Source organism: Asparagus officinalis, chromosome 8 (genome assembly GCF_001876935.1).
Source record: "Asparagus officinalis chromosome 8, Aspof.V1, whole genome shotgun sequence".
Lineage (NCBI taxonomy): Eukaryota > Viridiplantae > Streptophyta > Magnoliopsida > Asparagales > Asparagaceae > Asparagus > Asparagus officinalis.
In genome coordinates this window covers 43,214,463-43,235,791 of record NC_033801.1, presented here as the reverse complement: position 1 = coordinate 43,235,791, position 21,329 = coordinate 43,214,463, and the positions used below count along the sequence as shown (strand labels likewise).

The 21,329-nt window shown below is 35.7% G+C and overlaps 1 protein-coding gene across 2 annotated transcripts; it reads left to right on the top strand.

Annotated features, from left to right (window-relative positions):
- On the top strand, positions 276-19,641 carry LOC109820612 (erlin-2-B). Of its 2 annotated transcripts, none has more exons than XM_020386786.1 (9): positions 276-573; positions 16,761-16,884; positions 16,967-17,034; positions 17,938-17,997; positions 18,077-18,235; positions 18,330-18,476; positions 18,698-18,912; positions 18,985-19,103; positions 19,184-19,379. In XM_020386786.1, the coding sequence occupies exons 1-9, from the start codon at positions 469-471 to the stop codon at positions 19,201-19,203; spliced, it is 1,017 nt and encodes a 338-aa protein (XP_020242375.1). In that variant the 5' UTR covers positions 276-468; the 3' UTR covers positions 19,204-19,379. The 2 variants fall into 2 exon arrangements, with proteins under 2 accessions (XP_020242375.1, XP_020242374.1); XM_020386785.1 differs by having other exon boundaries at positions 278-573; positions 18,985-19,093; positions 19,184-19,641.

The following is a 21,329-nucleotide window of genomic DNA, read 5'->3' as shown; positions in this document are numbered from 1 at the left end:
TATACATAAGAAAATGTATATTATAAGTGACAATTAAAAAAACTTCAGGGTCTATAAGTGCTCTTGAAAACAAATGAAATGAAGTACATAAGTGAAAATTAGGAGAAACAATAAGGTATTTAAGGGCTAATTAGCCTTACATGAATGCTGCCAAAAGCGAGTTAGAGTACATATAAGTGCAAAGTAGCAAAAACTGTCAGTTGTTTCCGTGCTGATTAGCCAAAAATAGAAAGCTAGAAGAGGTCCCAAAACCGATCGGGCAAAACGATTTTTCTGGCTACTAGGGTTCAAGCCGGTTCCCTCTCGCGTCCCATTTACACCGGGCGCGAGTCGCGTTCCCTTAAAATCCCTCGCGAAGCACCACAATCCGCCGATAAACAAATCTCCTCTCCCTAATTAACTGCCTCTACTGCTCAGTTGACCTTGAGGTTCTCCCTCTCTCTCTGCCACAAGAAGAAAGGAATCTCCATGGATCAGCACCAGCAGAGGTTGGATAATGCTCCTCGGCCTCCCGCCAACGGCGATCTTATGGGCATCGCGACCATGGCGGTGATCTCCATTGTGGTAATCATGGTAAGGAACTGCTTGGACCCATTGAAGTTCGCTAGGGGTCAGGTTATTAGTCGAATGAATTGTTTCACTGATGATCGGTTCGATTTGGTTAACGCAGAGCTATATTGACTAATTTTTAGATTTTCGTTTGCTGTCATAGTCTTGTGGGGTTTTACTTGGGAATCGCATTCGATTGGCTCTTGTTAGTATCGGAGTTTGATCAGTGTTTAGGGGTTTCAAGTTCGAGTGTATGCACTGATCCCGTGTACATGCTGATCAAATGATGGGAAAAACTTGGGGGAAAATATAGTAGAGCGAGTATATGTTCTGTCATATTTGTTTTTTGGAGCAGGATTGCTGTGATTTCTAGATCTTTGTGGCCTTTTGATTAGGCATTTAATGAGATAATATTAAGTTATGATTGTTCCTTTTGTTGATTGTTATACTATCTCGACTCTTGGAACAACTTGTTTAACTGATATATGCCAGTCTGGGCTGCTAAAATCATCCTTAACCACTGCTATTTGTTTTTGTTGATTCCGCAATAGCAGGTTGTTACAATCATTCTGATTTGCACAATTGTCATTTTTTTTACTGGATGGCCTTGACATATTTCTTTTATGCATATTGTTTACCTTCTGGGTTTACAACCTTGCATGCAGTTGGTTGCTTACTTGTAATCAGCTTGCTTTCTCAGGGCCATCATAAGCCTTTATAGGCTGTTTTGATCTTTTGGGCTACTTGAAGGATCTCTTGTCACGCAGATCTGATTTCGTAGTCATCTTTAGCCCCAAATCACTTTAGCTCAATGTGTCCCCTTTTTTGCTATCTAGAACTATATTGACCTTAATAGTAAACCTATCTGCCATCTTGATTCTTCTAGAGCGGTACTTAGGGTATGTAAGCATTTGATTCTTGTAAGATTTGGAGTCTTGGCAGTTAAGATTTTAATTTGAATGCATGTCTAGATGGATTTTTATCTTGAATTAGGATTTAAGAGTAAATGGTCGCATAAACTGGAGGAATATACTATATATTATAGATTCTAGTACCTTCTTTGATGAGTGAACTTCCGCACGATACTTGCTCCTTAGGATATGGGTGAATCTGTATTATTTTGCACTATTTTAAAAAGCCTCCGCCTAGTCCGCCTACTTAGGCGTACGCCCAAGCCTAGCCGGTACCTAGGCCGCCTAACTAGCGCCTAGCGCCTGAGCGGTACCTAAGCTACCTACCTAGATTTTAGGAGTGTTTAGAGGAGCATTGTCTGCTTACGTAGACTACGTAGACTGTACCCTTTAGGCATTGATCGTGATTTTCTATGTTGCGGCCTTCACGTCTTCCAACCTCCCTCAAACTCCTTTAACCTCCAATTATGAACATCTCCATTATCTCTTCTGACCTTCAGCAGAACCTCCTCGATCACCACTTAAATGAAGAAAGAAATCCGCCTAGACACTAGTCTAACACCTAAGCTTTCTTTAACATTGATATTTACTATCAATTATTATAATTAAGAAATAAAAAAGAAAACTCCTAGGCTCTAGGCGTCGGGTCCAACGCCTAGGCCTCCTAGCGTTTTTTATAACCTTATTAGTTATTATTTTGGCTGTTTAGTATATAAGTATGCATTGTTTATTGTGGATCTAAGGTTGCATATTTATTACATACTTTTATCAATTATTATAATTAAATATTTTAAAAAATAGCAAAACGTTTAGGCGCCGCGTAGGCATAATATGCCTAGACGCTAGGCGTTGGCTCAAACGTTTAGTTCGCCTAGCGCCTTTTGTAACATTGCTATTTCGATGTTAGTTAGAATCAAAATTTGGTTATTTTGTTAGGATTAAGAATAAATATGGGATTTGTTTCAATATTTGTTTTTTTACCATGTAGGGGAATTACCTGCTATCTAGTAGCTCAAATATTTTTAGCTCTATGACAGATATATGGGCATTGCTGTTAGACGTTGATACTTTGTTGGACACCCCTACATGTATCAAATATTTCTCTCTTCATTTGTATGATACATGCTTTAATATAGAACACTTTGTAACACATTTCTTGCACACATCCTACACTTCTCTTACTTCTTTGCTCAGGTTTCATATTTGAATTGGTTTACTTTCATTTATACACCAGAAACTAAAATGGAAACTGGAAAACAACATTAAACTGTTGAATTTAGAAAGCTATAGTTGTCTAGTTATTTTATAAAGAGTCATTAATTGTTCCTTCTGCAAACTTATTAGAGTATACAATAAGTCAAATTTTAGCATATGTTTAATCATTATATTCTTTTTATATAATTGTTAAGTTGAGACCTGTAGTTAGATTAGATTTATGTTTACTTTAGTTGAGATTTGTTAGGAAGATTACTTGGTTCTATCTGTTTTGCACGTGTGATGCATTAGGTTTCTTTTATAAATCATATGTAAAGTCTCTGCTAGGAGATACACCAAGACTAATTAAAATTGAAATTCTCTGTGATAAATCCTATAACATGTGAGTTGCTGTCGGTGCGAGTCACTAAAGGTGTGAGGCCATTAGTCTTAAATTTCTTAGTGATATGTCCAACCTTACGGCCAAACCCTTCCTCAAATCTCAATCATTAATCTCAAATTATAAAGCAAAGTTCCTGATTCAAATTCTTCTCGGACACCTGCTGCTTTACAATTGATGATACGTAAAGTCTGCTAGGTGATACACCAAGACTAATTAGAATTGAAATTCTCTGTGATGAATCCTATAACATGTGAGTTGCTGACTTGCGAGTCACTAAAGGTGTGAGGCCCATGAGTCTTAAATTCCTTAGTGATATGTCCAACCTTATGGCCAAACCCTTCCTCAAATCTCAATCATTGATTTCAAATTGTAAAGCAAAAATCCTGATTCAAATTCTTCTCAAACACCCGCCACTTCACGATTTTAAATTTGTTGCAAACGTCAGCAAGATATCATAATGATGTTATTCGAGAGTGTCTACCCTAACCTCTCTTATTGTGTTCCTATCCCGAGCTCCACTCGGGCCTCGACGTAAAACACCAGCACCCAATCATCCATCCGATATCACCATCTGACCTGATGACACCGCCTTCGCCATTGACCGACCCATTCTCATCCTACCTCATAACCTGACTTTCATGGTCAATGCACCAAACTCTGATGAAGCTCATCCCAGTTCTTTTCCATGCTTGACCTTGTGACTTAGACTTCATTCAAAGCCTGCTGGCACCTGCTATCCCCTGCTTGTCACCAACTAAGACAAGCTGGCAACCCCAACTTCGATGACTGCAGACAACCTTTAGTATCTGTGATGTTGACATGCACGGCTCAGGCGAACTCTGGACTTCCTCTCTGCCCATTATTCACCACCCTTGGTCTTTGTCGTAGCTCCAATCTAAACTGTTGTTGTTCTCTGGAGTTCAGACCCACTTGGTACATTGTATTCAAAATCTAAACTTGATTCTGTTGTTCCTGAGATGCTTCGGAAGGTCTATCATCATGTGCAACAGAGTCAATTTCAGAGTCTTTGTAGTGTTGGTATGAGTTTCTCAACCCTTTAGTTAAACCCTTGTAATTCTGTGTATTAAGTTGATAATTTCTAAATATCGAGAGAGCTAGTGCAGTTCGTAATTATAATTGATTATTGTTATAACCTAGATCTTGCCGTTTAATTATTCATTTCATTATCCAGATTACATTCTCATTTTATATATTGACCGTTAGGATTCCCTTTGCATGTAGTGCATGCCCTTTTAGGTAGTCTTTGTTTGCATCAATCCCTATGATTGCTTGATGCACATTTGCATCATATTTCCTAGGCATCTTCTTCAGCTTGTATCAACTGGGGAGAGTAAGAAATAAAGGGAGCAGGTGTAGTTTTGAGGAATGATTTTTCTGGATGTTGCATATATGTTTTTCCTATATTATGATCATATAGTTGTGAATTGCATAGAATCAAATCTTTTACTGTTTTTTTAAAAAAAGTTATGCTCTTGGCCATAATTTTGGTTCTATCCATATGTCAGTCATAATTTCAATCCATATGTCAGTCATAATTTCAACAATTTCAAATTTACACAGTTTAAAAATTATGAAAAGTGTAAGCTTAGAAAACTCAATATACTACTCTTTTAACTCCATGCATTCTATGTTTTCCACAACTATATGTGAGTAAGATGCCTCTCGACTCTTAAGCGAAAAGTTACTGAGTATTGGTCTTTGAAAATATAGTAAGAAAATGAGAATAAGAGCAATTAAGGTGAATGTAGGTTTGATTTAGGTCCTTTCAATTGCTTGTGGTAGATATTGGCTATAAGTTCCATCATATGATTCTATTGCTTTAAGTACAAAAAATCATCATCAGTTCATTACCATCATTTATGAGCAAATATGGGCCACAAATGAAAGTACCTTGACGGCCAATGACAATTAGTAATATCTTTTCAGTCATGCAACTAAGGAGGAAGCCTGAATTCTCCTAGAACATGAAAGAACCGTCAGTAGAGATAAACAGTTATTTATATAAAAATACATTCATCTAAGACAATTTCAAAGAATGAAATGAAAGGCGGCATTCATCTAAGAAAATTTCAAAGAATGAAACGAAAGGCAATGTCAAACAAATTGATCGCATTGGAATATTCTAGCAATTTTGGGAAAGAAAAAGAAATAGGTAATAGGATGGGTTGAAACAAATATAAGCCAAGGATCCAAATGAAAAATTATTTTCAGTTTAATTGATTGTGCTTCTAAGACATAATATGATGGTAAATGTTGAAAACTTAGGTTGGTACAGTAGGGAACATTTGGTGAAGTTTAAATTAGTGCGTTCCATATTATGTTATTTATGTGGGCATTAGATTGAGGGGCTATAATATTTGAGGAGGAGATAAAGCAGTCTGTGGACTATGATATAAGTCAATTGCAAAGTCTAGTGATCGTGTTTTCCACTTGTCTGCTTGATGAGTAAACATGAACAATAAGAGAACAAACGCACTAAAATTACTGGGAAAAGCAAAGTCATCAAGATTTGCATTTACTGACCCATCTATAACAACAATTTGGAGTCTATTTGTTATCCAGTAGTCAGGTGCCGGTAAAGATTAATTTGGAGTTTTGGAGACTTTTTAGATATAAGATGACCTTCATAAATCTTTTCATCCCTTATCTGTTCCTATTGGGTAAATTTTGAATTGACAGCTCTTGATGAAATTAGTTAGATAGGGTCATGGTTTTAAATATCGGCCAATAATCCGATATTATCGCCGAGTTATCGGATTTGGGAGCTTTCCGCTAGGATAAGTAGGATCTTTAATCGGTTATTGTTTTTTGAGGTTTATCGGCGAGTTATCGGCGATAAAGGCACTTATCGGCCGATAAGTAGGCTCTAAATAACTGGAAGGAAAGTACTCCTGGTATAGCATCTGTCCCATGGACAAGCCAGAAATCCTGTGCATCTCGTGGAGAGCTAAGCCTAACTCCGCCTGCCGGGTCAGAAAAGTGTTCGAGTCTGGATTATATAGCTCGAACAAAGCACAGAAATGTCTCAAACTAGGATAAGTAGGATCTTTAATCGGTTATTGTTTTTTGAGGTTTATCGGCGAGTTATCGGCGATAAAGGCACTTATCGGCCGATAAGTAGGCTCTAAATATCGGCTTTATCGGCCGATAAGTAGAATTTGGGAGCTTTTACTTTCTTTTGGATTTGCTCTTTGAATGTTTACAAATATATGAACTATTTGTTGCTTTTGGAACTTGGTTGATTGGTGATTAGCTTATGTTTGTTTATGGATATTGATAATGGCTCATAACTACTAAATATGAACGTAGTAAGTTAGTTTATGAATCTCATGATTAAACAATAATTATGTAGATGCGTAGATGGTTCTTTATTCTTGATGTTATCTTATTATTTGCTTGTTTATTATTCCATTTTGACTAACATTATATTTTTTTCAAGCTTATGTTTATTATTTGCTAGTATATTACTCCAATAATTACTACTTATCCCTGATATATCTCCGATTTTCGCTACCCGATAAGGATTTTGACCGTCCGATAAATCCTTGATAACCGACATTTAAAACCTTGGATAGGGTATCTTATCTTTTTTCTTCAGCGTTGACCTTGTTTATGCATTGGCTATGCATATCCCGAAAGATTCTAGTCATAAAAGATAGGATTGTTTAACTAGGCATTCTATTCTGTATTTAATTTGTGGGATAATTTTATTTTATTCAGACTTTAGAGGGCTAAGGTAATGGAACCTGTTCAAAATGTGAAAGATATAGCTGGAATATGTGATTTTGGCAGTGCTTGCTAAAACCCTTTTTGTTTCACCAACTTGATTATTAAATGGACTGTGGAAGGAGATGAAAGATACTGGTTTTCAACGTTTGCAAGTTATCATGGTTTACCCCTGGATTCTCCATAACTATAGAGGACTGGAACTGGATATCTAGTGATGTTTGATTGGTGAAACTGCCTTTCAAAATCTTTATCACAGCTTCAATACTTGTTTCCTTTCTTAAATGTTTTGCAATTGCAAGCTTGTTTATTTCTTTTGCATTACAAAGTTTTTCAGCATTTGATTCTGTTTTTACATCAGAAACAATGTTACAGGAGGTACTAGGCGGACTAGACATTTGAGCCGACGCCTAGCGCCTAGATGCCTAGGCGTATGCCTAGGCGTTTGACTATTTTTAAAATTATTTAATTATAATAATTGATAAAAATATATATTAAATTCATATAAATTTATAAAAAAATAGATATTAATCCTAGATCCATAATAAATCATGCATATTTAAATGCTAAATAGCCAAAATAATAACTAACAAGGTCACAAGAAGCGCTAGGAGGCCTTGGTATTGGACCCATAGCCTAGAGCCTAGGAGATTTCTTTATTTTTTAATTATCATAATTATTAATAAATGTTAATGTTATAGAAAGCTTATATGCTGGACTGGTGTCTAGACGAATTTCTTTCTGGAAGTTTTGCTGAAGGTCAGAGGAGATAGTAGATGTATTCATATTTGGGGTTGAACGAGTTTGAAGGAGGTTGTTGGACGTGGAGGCTGCAACATAGAAAATCACGATCAATGCCTAAATGGTACAGTCCACGTAAGCAGCTAATGTTCTCCTAAACACTTCCAAACCTAGGTGGGTAGTTTAAGTACCACCTAGGTGTTAGGTGCTAGTTAGGCAGCCAATATACAGCCTAGGCCTAGGTGTATGCCTAGGCGGACTAGGCGGATGTTTTTTGAAACAGTGATCAAAAGGATGCCATAAAATCCCAAGACATGGAGAAAGGAAAGCAGCAAGATGCCATTTAACTTGTGTTGTCTAGGGTTCAGAAGATATCTTCAAAAACTATGAGTAACCAAGAGTTTCATGGAAATTCATTATGAAGTGCAAACAATATAAAAATTGTACAATGGAGCAACACTTTTCCACAAACTTAGGGTGTGTTTGACAACACACTAAAGTTGGGCAACACTTGTTCCTTAAACTGATTTTGGAAAGAACTAGTTTAGCTGTAGACCAACTCCTTCCTAGTTCACAACTAAACCATTTTAGAGGCTCAAAAATGAACTAAGGTTGTGTTTGGAAACTTTGATTTGGATTTGGAAAGTTGATTTAAAATCAAGGGATTTTAAATTTAGGATTTGAAATCCATGATTTAAGAAATCTTTTGTTTGGATATCTTTATTAAATGAAAGGATTTGAAATCTTTGATTTCAAAATCTAGTGTTTGGATACTTTATTATACATAAATTTGAATTTAAAATTGATGTTTTAAGAAAATTTGTTCTCTTAACCCATCTTGTTTACATCAAATGCAATATAGATGTATAAAATAGTAACAAAAAAACACAAATTTAGCTAATTTTGGTGATGATAACTACATTTGCTAAGTTTTCAAATTCATTATCCACTATAACTTGCAAGACTTTTAGCAAAATAAAAATGAAGAAAACTCTACAAACATATCAGGTATCTTACAAAAAAAATTGCAAGACTTTTAGCAAAATAAAAATGAAGAAAACTCTACAAACATATCAGGTATCTTACAAAAAAAAACATCTAAATAACAGATCACCGTTGCATATTTCGCAGATATCCAGTCTGGAAAACACTTGAGGCTTGCTTCATATTTCACACATATTCAAAGTGAGAATAAGTTGATTATCAGAGCACACAAGTAACAGTTCCACATGTTGTGCATTAAAGTTGTAGCTATCTAAACCTTGATTTAAACCCATAAGCCATGCACAAACATCATCCTACTTAAACAGAGCAGGTACAACTGATAATTACATAGTCAATTTGGTCTTTTATATACCAAGCTTGAAATTCTATAGAAATTAAAGGAGTGCATGAAAAAGTAAAAATAATACAAGAAATTTCTGAAGAAGGAAAAAAAGGAGGATGACCCTTGAATCACAATCTTACGCTTCTATACAACAAATGAAATCGCTTGTAATCTTCTTCCAAAGTCTGCAAACCAAAGACAAAGTTTCACTTACAACTTTGACAAAACCTAGGAATATCATCTGAATCTAAATAAATATTAAAAACAAATTACCATGTTGGGCAAAAAAACTAAGTTATCTAAACAAGCTGGATTATGATTGTTAGTTCTAACCACTACCACATCCTGCAACGTATGAATAATTTAACAAGGAACTATTAACACAAATAGTAGAAAGAAAGCAACTCTAAAAAGATGCTCTGATACTTCATGCTCTTAAACTGTTTTAGTTCATAATTTATTAAACCTACATGATTACCCAAACTTTTCAAAAGAAAAATTTCTAAAAACAAGCAATCGGGGTCAACTTGCACATGACTCCATAAATGAGATTTTCAGACAGTAAAAATTTCTAAAAACAAGCAATCGGGGTCAACTTGCACATGACTCCATAAATGAGATTTTCAGACAGTTCACATTATTTAGGATGCTAAAGTGAGAATGACTTCATTTCACAAACTAATTCAATAAAATTGCATACATTTTATATAACATGTCCATATCCAATAGAGATCAAGCACTCATACATTACTAAACCATGATAAATTTATGCAAATGGTTCATGTAGATATAACTGTAATCTTGAACAATATTTCACTTTGGGGCAATATCAGTCAAAATTTGAGCAAAAGGATAGGGGAAAAAGTTGAACTAAGGGTAAAATATCTACAACAATGAAGCAGCATCAATATTAAGTTCCAAACAACAAATAAAAACTACGCATTGTTAATCAAGTTTCTGACAATAAGAAAAATTGCATCAATAATAAGTTCATAACTGATATGTTTAACCCAAACTTACCTAGGAGACATTACCGGTCATAGGACTTGAGCCAAGTTTCATTGAGACGAAAGCTCGAAATAATAAAAGACTAATCTTGTCACATACATGATGATCACATAGATTTGAATGTAAACAAAAAAATGTTAAGAAAAATAGACATTACTAGCCAAAAACCTATGAACAACAAACTTTAACTTGAGATGTATTAAACACATTCTAAAAAGTTTACTTTAGTAATACGAAGTTTTGAATAAAGTCCTTTCATATTTGCAATAGGGACATCGTTACAAAACTAGAGCCATAAGTACAGACTTTAGACAAGTATACCATATCCTCTCTACATGAAAATGCCATATTTCCACCAATTCTAATAGAATTCAAATTCCTAAGGGTATGCATGCACGTACCAAATTGATTTCTTTAGGCAAAGTTTACTCATTCTTTATGCCCCTAATTGATTTCTTATGGCCATGGAATTTTTGGTGGCTAGATACTGTCTCAACTGTACTAGAGATACTGCACAGTCTGCACTCGTAGTTTGTTAGAGAAAATTATTGTACAAGCTAAACATTTTCTTTAGTTTCCCCTTTTAAGTGGAATATATAGGTAGCCATCAATTTGTTTTCTATTTTCACATGGTAGCATGCAGGATGCTAATTCATCATTAGAGAAAACCATATCATTCCAGCTAGAGACTTTGAAGATCATCCGTACACAGGATATAAGACAAGATACAAAAAGTTTTATTGTAGGGACTAGTTTTTTTTTTTAAATGATAGAGGCACACCCTTAGAAACACCACCAACCACACTCCCCCTCTTGCTACAGTACAACAACCCCACATGTGATTTTTTTTAAAAAATCACATGTGAGGTCGCTGCACTGTAGCAAGAGGGGGAGTGTGGTTGGTGGTGTGCCTAAGGGTGTGCTTGTAGCGCCTCCCTTTTTTTTCCTGCAAGTGGTACTCAAGAAAGTAAAAGCGTGTGGGGATTTGTGCCAAGAAATTATCTAACGCTATCATTTTCAGAAGCTAGAATTTTGAATTTCCTCTAGAATCTTGAATTTATCTCCAGAAACATTTTAACAACATAAGAGGTTCGAGTGCATTTCCAAATTTTTGAGCCAATAAAATTCAAATAGTGTTTGCCAAAGAATCATTAAAATAGAGCAAGCTCATAACATGATAACTTCATGCTCTTGCGCACGAGCCTCAACCAAAAAATTAGTTTGAATGTAGACTCCTCAAATAATGGAGTAAACCATACTTCAACTAGGATACATCCAGTAAGACAACGCAAAAAATTTTCAATTTACTAGTGAATTAGCATACACCTTTATCAATATGATATCACATTATATGCTAAACCATAAGAAACTAGACACCAAATTGAAATCCATAGAAAAATTAAGCCATCAAATTAACGAAATGTTCAGAGGATTGCAATAATGACATTACTAATGTACAATTCCCACAATTATGTTCAGTCAATATAAAAATTACCGCTTTTTCATAAGATTCAAAATTTACCAGAATTAGTGTTTTGAGCAACATGAATCTCAAGACAAAGAGAAAGAGGAGTCAGTTACCAAAAGTAAATGCGAGTATAGAATCTTGATGATAAAACCCTAATTCCCAATTCCATGAGACCAACAGATGTCGTTTGAAAGCTACATCCGAGGGAGAGAGAGGGGGGGGGGAGCAGTTAGGGTTAGGGCATGGAGCAAAATGAGGAGGGAGGGAGGGAGAGAGAGAGAGATGAGGGAACGATTAGGATTAGGGCATGCAGCAACATAAGGGGGAAAAGAGGGAGAGAGATACCTGGGATGATCGCGACTCTGAGGGAGAGAACAGAGATGAGCCGAGAGAGAGGAAAGATCCGGATCGGGGATTTGACAAATTCCAGAGGTTATGCTATGATTTGAAATCCTTAGTTTTGGGCTTAAAATCATCCATATAAAATACATAGATTTCAAATACCACTTTAAAAAGAAAACCCAAACTGGAGATTTGGATTTAGGCCACCTTGTATTTCAAATCAGGGCCCAAATCAATGTTTCCAAACATAACCTAAAGTAAATAGGTCCACTTGTAGACTGATTTTTACTAATCAACAAAACAGTTTATAATTGGACTTGGTTCAAAGCTGGTCCAGCTTTAGAGAGTTGCCAAATACACCTTAGAGTTTAGAGCTTAATGAAAACGCCGCAAGTCCTTATGACTTGACCATAAATTAAATGGAAGGCTAATACAACAAGACATTGTGGTGTTCATTGTTTTAAATATCACTGGTATAGTTGATATATTCGTCGATATATTCTTTTATAAGGCTTTCTATGAAATGATATGGTCTTAATAGCCTTTATTGTATTTTGACAATTTTTGGGCGAAATCCCCGACGTGGTGATATATGTTGGCTGATTTGTCCTTTTATATAGTTTGTCGCAAAAAATACCCCTTTTGACAATATTTGGGTGATATATCATGATTTTCCTCCCAATACCTGAGGTTATATTTTGGCCTCAAACTCATCTGCCAAAATGTCGGTATGTCACTTTTATTTGTTCTAGAAGAATGATTTAGATTTACTGTACAATTGAGTGCTTGACAATCAGCCTCTTCCATTGCATTTGCCATTTTATATATATCGTTCTCTTTGTCATGTTTTCACCTTCTTTGCATGCTTTCCAAATTTCCATCTCTTCTCTAAAACGTGCATCTCATGCAAGTTAAAATAGAATAAAAGACTATAGAAGGGACAAAAGCAAAGCAGATGACATTGAAAACTGCATAGATAACAGGGAGTTTTTAGGCTTAGGCTTAATTATGTCTAAGATATCGATAAAATCAATAAACGTAAATAAAAGGAAAACTCTTTGTCCCAAGATCAATCTCCTAATGCTACTATAGGATCTTCTTATACTATCTTAGATATAACAATAAACGAAAATAAAAGCAAAATACATGGAAATTCTTTCTTGTATTTATTAGACATGAGATTACTTAAGAATTTAGATCTCTTTAATATGTGATTCATCCCATTGAAATCAAATTCTTAAGTTGACAACATATACATTGTTTAAAACATTCATAAAAATAATTCATGATGAGACAAACATTCCTCAAAAGATGCGACTTAATTTTCCTTTTAAAAAGATGCAACTTAATTTTCCCTTTTTATTTGATGCTCCATAACTCATATTTCAGAATGGAAATAGTGGGTTCGGTCCTGTAGTGTCTCCAAACATGAACTCAGAAATCGTATCAAGTACAATAATTATGTAGTATTTAAACAAAGAGAAGTCTACAACAAGAAGTTTTCTTGGGAGATAAATGCTAAAATTATTATTCAGGTTAAGAAGCATTTTCTTCAGGTTATAGTATAACTGGCTGATATGAAATCAACTAGTTCTGTTAGCTATTATGTAAAAGAATTAGATTTGTGAACCGGCACAACAAATCAAGTAGCAGTTCAGATATCTGTTAGTTTTAGGCATGAATGAGAATAAATGTCATTTCGGGTATGTTTGACATACTAATTATTTGATGAGGAACTGTCCAACTTATGGTAGGGTATAACTGGTTGATATGAAATTAAAGGATCGGGTAAATATGGTAGTGACCAGAAGCAAGGTTTTAAATGTCGGCCGACATGTCCGACATGTCGGCCGACATATCGGTTTGAGGGCTTGAGCGACACGACATGAACGTTTTCAACTCATATATCGATTTTCAGGGCCAAATTGAAAATATCGGGGTCATATCGGGCATATCGACCGATTTTTTAGCCTTGGAAAATCGACTGATATGACCCTTTTTTTAGATCTGTTTTTTGTTATCGGGTTCGGGTTTAGTGATAAAAACCCAAACTCGTTTAACCCGTTCTCATGTTTAAGGGTTTCTTATGAAACCGATAGAAAAAAGAGAAAAATTAGGGCTACGACGGACTTGGGAAACGATCACTCCTTTCGTGAACGACGACGTCATTCCCCTACCTCCATCTCGGACCCCCGTCGTTCATCTCCTGTTGCGCCCCGAAATCTGAACTCCAACCAAACCCGAGGGTGGTAGGGTATCCCGTCGTCGGGATAAAGGGAAGAGAGTGGTCGGTGACTCATCCGAAGGACCACAAACAGACGAAGAAGAAGAAGAGCCCCGACACTGTCTCTCCGCAACGTCTCGTCACCGACACTGCCTCCCTGTGACGTCTCGTGGCCGACACTGCCTCCCTGCGACGTCAGAATCCACCCATCGCCGACGCCACCTCTAGAATTTATAAAGTATGCTTATATTGAATTTAGGAATACTTAGATTACATTTAGGATATAATATTATACATATGCGCACCACACGATATGGCAATCCGATATTTAGTCCATGTCCCCCGATATATCTCCGATTTCCGCTATCCGACATGGATTTTAACTATCCGACATGAACCCGACATCCGACATTTAAAACGTTGACCAGAAGATACGATGGAGAACCTAACCAAAACATCTCCAAAAGGTAGATATGGTAGTAACCAGAAGATATCATGGACAACCTAACCAAAACATCTCCAAAAAGACAGAAGTTTAGTGGCAAAACCAGGGTATTGTTTTACTAATAAATTATAATAAAATAAGTACTACATGACAAAGATCCCAAAAAGGAAGAGCTAAAGCAGTTTCCACAATATGTTCGAATTTGGAATGCATTTGCAAATTGCAGCAAGTTAACAATATTATTATAATTATTTGATGCATTCAAATTTAATTTTCTTATGAACTATATTTATTTGCTTCGTTAAGTTCATTGTCATGTCACACACGTCAGTGATAGCCCAGCCAGACTTTTAATGTCCATAAAAGATGAAAAAGAAACAAAGGTGGGGAAAGGGGGAACATATTGTGGATTTGAATGGGGGTGAGATAGAGCTAAAGGTGGGCAAATCCTATTAAGAATGTGAATACTTGCAGAAGTTCGCTGCAGAAATCACCACTTGGCAACTGGATTGACCTGTTCGCTTCAGCACCAGTGACTTGTTCTAATGTAAGAGACTGCAGCAAAGGGAACTGAAGTACTTTACCAAGAAGGTTGAAGCTTTCTTTGGATAGTCAGGTCAAGGCTTTATTAAATTGTAATGGATCGGTTATAGATAGGTTAAATGAAGAAGTGCTGGCACAATGATAAAGATGGGTGAAGCTTGCTTCTGCTTGCAGTGATACTCTTCTGTCTGTTTCAAGAGTTTGAGACTGGCTGACCCTTAATTTATCCACTTAAGCTGCTATGACAGCAGCCCAACTGATTAAAACGGCATATGAAACCACTTCAAGCACGTTATGAAACGATCATTGCCGTAGAACTTTCTAAAATTTTGTTTTCTATTCTGAAATTCACAAGCCGAGGAGGTATTTTGTATTTGTTTGTTTATGAATTTTTTTTTTCTAATTCATGGGATACATATTTTTGGTCTCTACCTTGTCTCTAAGCTCTTGATAATCATCGGTGTTCTTTGGCTCCTATTATGGTGCTCATGATGTATTAGTTATGAACTAGTAACTTTGTTTTCTGATTAACGAGACATTTGAACCTCCATATCTGATTCCAGTAAGCGTATCTTACATATGTTAATGTGTCACATCTTTTCTAGTCGTGTCTGTTATATACGATGCTAACAAGTGTTTATAGATATAATTGTTAGCATCAGTTTCAGCGAAATCAAGTTTCTCATGAGGTATTGATAAATGAATTAAACAATAGACCGTGAATACAGGTTGGAAGAAGTATTTGTTTGCACGTGATCGATCAATGCATTTATTTTGGATGCTGAATGTGGTTTTATATCCGCAGATGCTGTGCAACTTGGAGCCTGTTGAATGTTGAATCAATGTCTGTGGTTGTTTAACTAAGGAACTTGAGGAAACTGCAAAATGTGTATTGCTTCCATTTTATCTGATGTTATAGAAATGTTAACGAAACAAAAATGCATGCAAGTGAACAAACACATACCACCCAGTAGATAGCCTGTATGATACCTAAGGAACATGTGTGAAATGCCAAATTATGATATTAACTATATGAGTCTTTGTTGGATTTTGTTTTGTTCTCTCTCAGCTTTGGGCTTTTCTGATGCCTCCTCTCAAATACTTATTGTATACTTTTCCATATGCTGATTGCTTATCCGTTTCTTTCAACTCAGTAAAATATATAGCGGATGGCATTAGCAGAAAGGATATGAAATGCATGCATGCAGTTCTGGCTTTTGGGAGTTTTCTGGGGTGGGAATATTGTTCTGTTATGGAGTGATATAAGTATTATGTGAATGCCTAAGTTAGCTGGACACTTCATCCAGGCGCTTGTTTCCATATGTGACACTTACACGTATCCGTGTTCGTGTCTGACACTCATTGGACGCTTCTTGAATATGTACATGCTTAAATATATAATACATACTTTAGTTTAAGACACTCATGATGCACTTCTTGGGACATATATCTTCCACTTCACCTCAACTTTATGCAACTCGTTGGACTTGGGTTGGGTTCATTTCAGCCATACCGAGTTCATAAGTGTGATTTTAAAGAGTCGTTTGGGTATCTTGTTTAAAAATGAGCATGTTTCCAATTTATATCTAATCAACAAAGGAAACATAAAAATGTTATAGCACTTCGCATAACATGTGAATGGAAAATAATATTGGTCTTACATAATTTATTACAATATGTATATGCACAGTCATGTCTCTATATCCTACCTTTTATAAATTTGTCGTGTCCCGTGTCCGCATTCGTGTCCGCACCTGCAGCTTGGCAGTCGTATCCCTGCAACATAGATGAATGCTATATTAATGAAAATACAAGGTTTATTCTGAATAATGCTGATGGTTATGGGTCAATTTCACAGATATTTCTCATGTCGTCATTGGGATCTGAAGGTTCTAGCTTCCAGATATTACATCAAGTTCCTGAAGGCCATGTTGGTTGTTACTGGAGGGGTGGTGCTCTTTTGAATCAGATCACTGATCCAGGTATGCTTTCATTGGGGAAAAAAACAACTGTTCTTGTGTTTATCTGAAATATGGACATCTTGTTTTGGACTTTGTTTGCCAGGTTTCCATCTGAAGTTGCCACTGATAACCCAGTTTGAGCCCATTCAAGTGACTCTTCAGACAGATCTGGTAAATGATTAATAATTTATACCCATCTTTTATCTGGGCTAGGACCGATGGTTTTATCATCTAGCAAATACTAGGTTAAAGATTGAAAATAAATGATCAAAAGAGCAATTAGAAATCATAATCCTATTCTAGTGGTTACTTATTCCATTAAATTACATTCCTTGTTTCTCTGAGTTTCTCTGTTCTTCAAACATTTTATCTATTGAAACTGTATTAAAATTTCAGAAGTATGGCCAAGTCAAGGTTTTAAATGTCGGGTGTCTTGTTCATGTCGGATGGCTGAAATCCATATCGGATAGTGGAAATCGGGGATATATCAGGGGACATTGACTAAATATCGGATTGCCATATCGGGTAGTGCGCATATGTATAATATCATGTCCTAAATGTAAATATCGGATTGCCATATCGGGTAGTGCGCATATGTATAATATCATGTCCTAAATGTAATCTAAGCATTCATAAATTCAATATAAGCATACTTTATAAATTCTATAAACTAAACATATAAAAAAGTAAATAATATATGGATTTAGGTTCATAAATTCTTTCTATCGGGTTCATAAGAAACCCTTGAACTTGAGAACGGGTCAAACGGGTTTGGGTATTTATCACTAAACCCAAACCCGATAACAAAAAACAGATCTTAAAAAAAAGTACCATATCAGACGATTTTCAAAGCTAAAAAATAGGACGATATGCCCGATATGACCCTGATATTTTCGATTTGGCCCTGAAAAACCGACATACGAGTTGAAAACATCCATGTCGTGTCGGTCAAGCCCTCAAACCGATATGTCGCCCGACATGTCAGACATGTCGGCTGGCATTTAAAACCTTGGGCCAAGTCTGTTTTCGCTCTTACTATATTTAGTAATTTTGTTTTTCCATTTTGGCAATCAGGTGAGGGATATTCCATGTGGTACTAAAGGTGGCGTGATGATCAGCTTTGATAAGATAGAGGTATGTAATTGATATGTATGCTCTTTTTATTGATGCCCCTTTTATGCTTGTATTGATATCCTTTCTAAACTTCAAATAGGTAGTGAATCGCCTTCGCAAGGAGCATGTTTATGAGACATTGCTAAACTATGGCATAAACTATGACAAGACATGGATATATGATAAGATTCATCATGAGATTAACCAGTTCTGCAGTGCTCATACTATGCAACAAGTTTACATTGACATGTTTGATCAGGTAAGTAGATTCCTTTCACTCTGGATATGAACCTGGTTGCTCATCCGACCTGATAAACAGTTTGCCCTGATTTCCACTGATGTTAATGTTTCAGATTGATGACAAAATGAAGGAGGCCATCCAAAATGACTGCACAAAGTATGCTCCAGGGATTGAGATTATCAATGTTCGTGTTACAAAACCAAATATACCACATAGCATTAAGAGGAACTTCGAGCAAATGGAGGAAGAAAGAACAAAAGTATGATTTCTTATCTTTACTTGCTTGGGGATTTTTCCATTAGCATGCGCAATCTGTTAATTATTACCAGTATATAGGTTTAATGGGATAATTTTTTTATATTGAATAAGTTAGCAATTTGATCTTGCCAGGATTGCAATGCTATGCAGATATATTCATCTTCTCTTCTAAGAATTGGAGGAGACTTGGTTACATTTATAGTCTCCATTTGTTGTTTGCAGGCTTTAATTGCTATCGAAAAGCAGAAAGTATCAGAGAAAGAGGCGGAAACATTGAAGAAGATAGCATTATCAGAAGCTGAGAAAAATGCTCAGGTCAGTAGGATACTGATGGAACAGAGGCTGACGGAGAAAGACAGTTCCAAGAGGCAGCAGGAGATTGAGAATGAAATGTATTTGGCAAGAGAGAAGAGTCAGGCAGACGCTAACTATTATAGGTAGACAAATTTCTCTTCCCAATTCTTAGCATCTTTTGTATTACTTGTTACTGGTCTCTATGTTCTTTTCAGAGTGATGAGAGAAGCAGAAGCAAATAGACTGAAGCTCACACCTGAATTTCTCGAGCTCAAATTCATTGAAAGCATTGCGAATAATTCAAAGATCTTCTTTGGAGAGAAGGTAATAACCAGTAGGTCATTGCCCCCGAAGTCTTGGTACTTTTCTTTCAATTTATGGGGACTTTAAATATTGGTTGAAAACTTTATGCAGGTGCCAAATATGATACTTGATCAGAGGCTGCTTGGAAATTTTCTTCGGGGTGCTGCCAAGTTAGAGCATACAGAGATGTAGTTAGGGATTGGCAAGCCACACGATTGATTACACTGGAATATGTTAAAAATACGTGACACCCGGCCTTGCTTTTGCAATTTTGCTTTGCCCAATTTTGGGTTGGTTTGAAAATTCAGATGCTAGTCGTTCTTGCTGATTTCTGCTAAGTCTCATTTACATAAGCATCTTTTATCTACCCTGGACTTTTTGTTGTTATGATGAAATTGAGATATTCTTTCATCGATTGACACTGTTGAGAGATACTATAGATAGAGATTTTTTTTTTGCTGTTTGTACATAGAGATATTGAATAATTAACTCATGTGGTGTTCTACTCTTGTTTAGATTACCGTGTATAAATCAAACAATTATATTTGTTCTCAAGTCCGAATTCACTCGTATTATGTTTGGCTGTGCCATAGACACTCACGCTTCTTCGGAAAGTATTCCTCCTGGTTTGTTTTTGACTAAAGATTTGTTTGTAGTTTTCACTTAGGGGCTGTTTGGTTGGTTTCCTAAAAACCAAGAAAAGGAAATCGGTACAAGGAAATCAATAAAATAATATTTTTATCCATTTCCATCCCTAAAACTCACCCACAACATTCAATAAAATATTATTTTTATCCTCCAACTCATCTCATTTCATCTCCTTTCTTACCTTTAAAAATAAACCAAACACAAGAAATGTGTCACATCATCCAACTCATCACATCTCATTTTATCTCATTTTTAAAAATCACACACATCATCCAATAATATTGTGACAACTCATCTCATCTCATTAAACATTCATTTCCACCCATTTCCTAAAAAAAAAACAAGAAATTAATTTTCTTAAGTACATGTCACATCATCCAATAATATACCTCCAACTCATCTCATCTCATCTATTTTCTTATTTTTAAAAACGAACCAAACACAAACAACCTCAAAACATCATCCAATAATATACCTCCAATTCATTTCCTTATTTTTTTAACCAACCAAACAACCTCAAAACAAGTTTTTAAAAAAATCACTCACATCATCCAATAATAAGGTGACAACTAATCTCATCTCATCTCCTATTCTATAATTTCCTTTTTTTTTAACCAACCAAACAACTTCAAAGTAATTATAATAGGAAATAGGTTTCCTAAAGTTTGATTTCCTAGTTTTTTTGCCAAACGAACAGGCCCTATGGGAATATAAAGATTCGAGCAGTTTCAGAGGAACTGAGACCAAGCTTATGTCACACAAACTCTTTTTCAGCATTGCATTCTATTGATGACTCGAGAAATTATGCTTTTGTGGTCCTATGCGTTTATAGTTGGCAGTCTTGGATAATAAGAAATAATTAGAAGTAACCAAAAAAGAGTCATGCACATCTCTCTTTGATTTCATCAATGTACATAAGTTAAACAACAGTGAATTTTAGCCAAGTTACCATGGTTTCTGCTAAAATGTTTATTGAGGTGTTTGTTATCGTCATTGTTGGAGATAGATACCTAAATAAGTGGGTAGATAATATCTTATTTTAAAGATATGATATTCATAATTCTAGTGAGTGTAGGATTCTACCTCTGAGTCCTTAGTAGATATATGGTTTTTCATGATGGGAGTGAAAGAGAGAGAGAGAGGATATACAACATAAACCTTCATATAACCGTCATCTCCTTTTCGGTTTGAATTTGTGCTATATGCGGTAGCCGCGGGTGATATGCGCGGACTTCTTGATGGGTGCACGGTGTGATCGCCCTCCGGACATTGATCAAGAAAGGCGTGACGATCCTATATGAACGATCCATTTGGTAAACTTGTTATAGGTGCATGTTAGAGTTCTAATTTTCCGCTGCGCATAATCTAGTTGTTAGTTATCCCTATTGCATAAGTGTAGTTCTCCGTATCCTACATTGATATCAGAGCCGAATCTAGGATCGTTCGTCGGTATCTTGATCGTGATTTTTGTCCCTAAAACAAAATAATTAGGACTTTTATATATTAAAAGATCATTTTTAATTAAAATTAAAAAGTTCTGGTGTAAAAATCCTATTTTTGACATCTGGGATGTTAAATTTGTAAAAATTCAATCTTTATGAATTATGGG

Bases quoted from the DNA above. Each gene is read 5' to 3' on its own strand.
- LOC109820612 (XM_020386785.1), top strand. From the start codon at position 469: ATGGATCAGCACCAGCAGAGGTTGGATAATGCTCCTCGGCCTCCCGCC. The intron at 18,236-18,329 runs GTAAGTAGATTC...TTAATGTTTCAG, and splicing joins ACATTGACATGTTTGATCAG to ATTGATGACAAAATGAAGGA. The intron at 18,913-18,984 runs GTAGACAAATTT...TGTTCTTTTCAG, and splicing joins GCAGACGCTAACTATTATAG to AGTGATGAGAGAAGCAGAAG.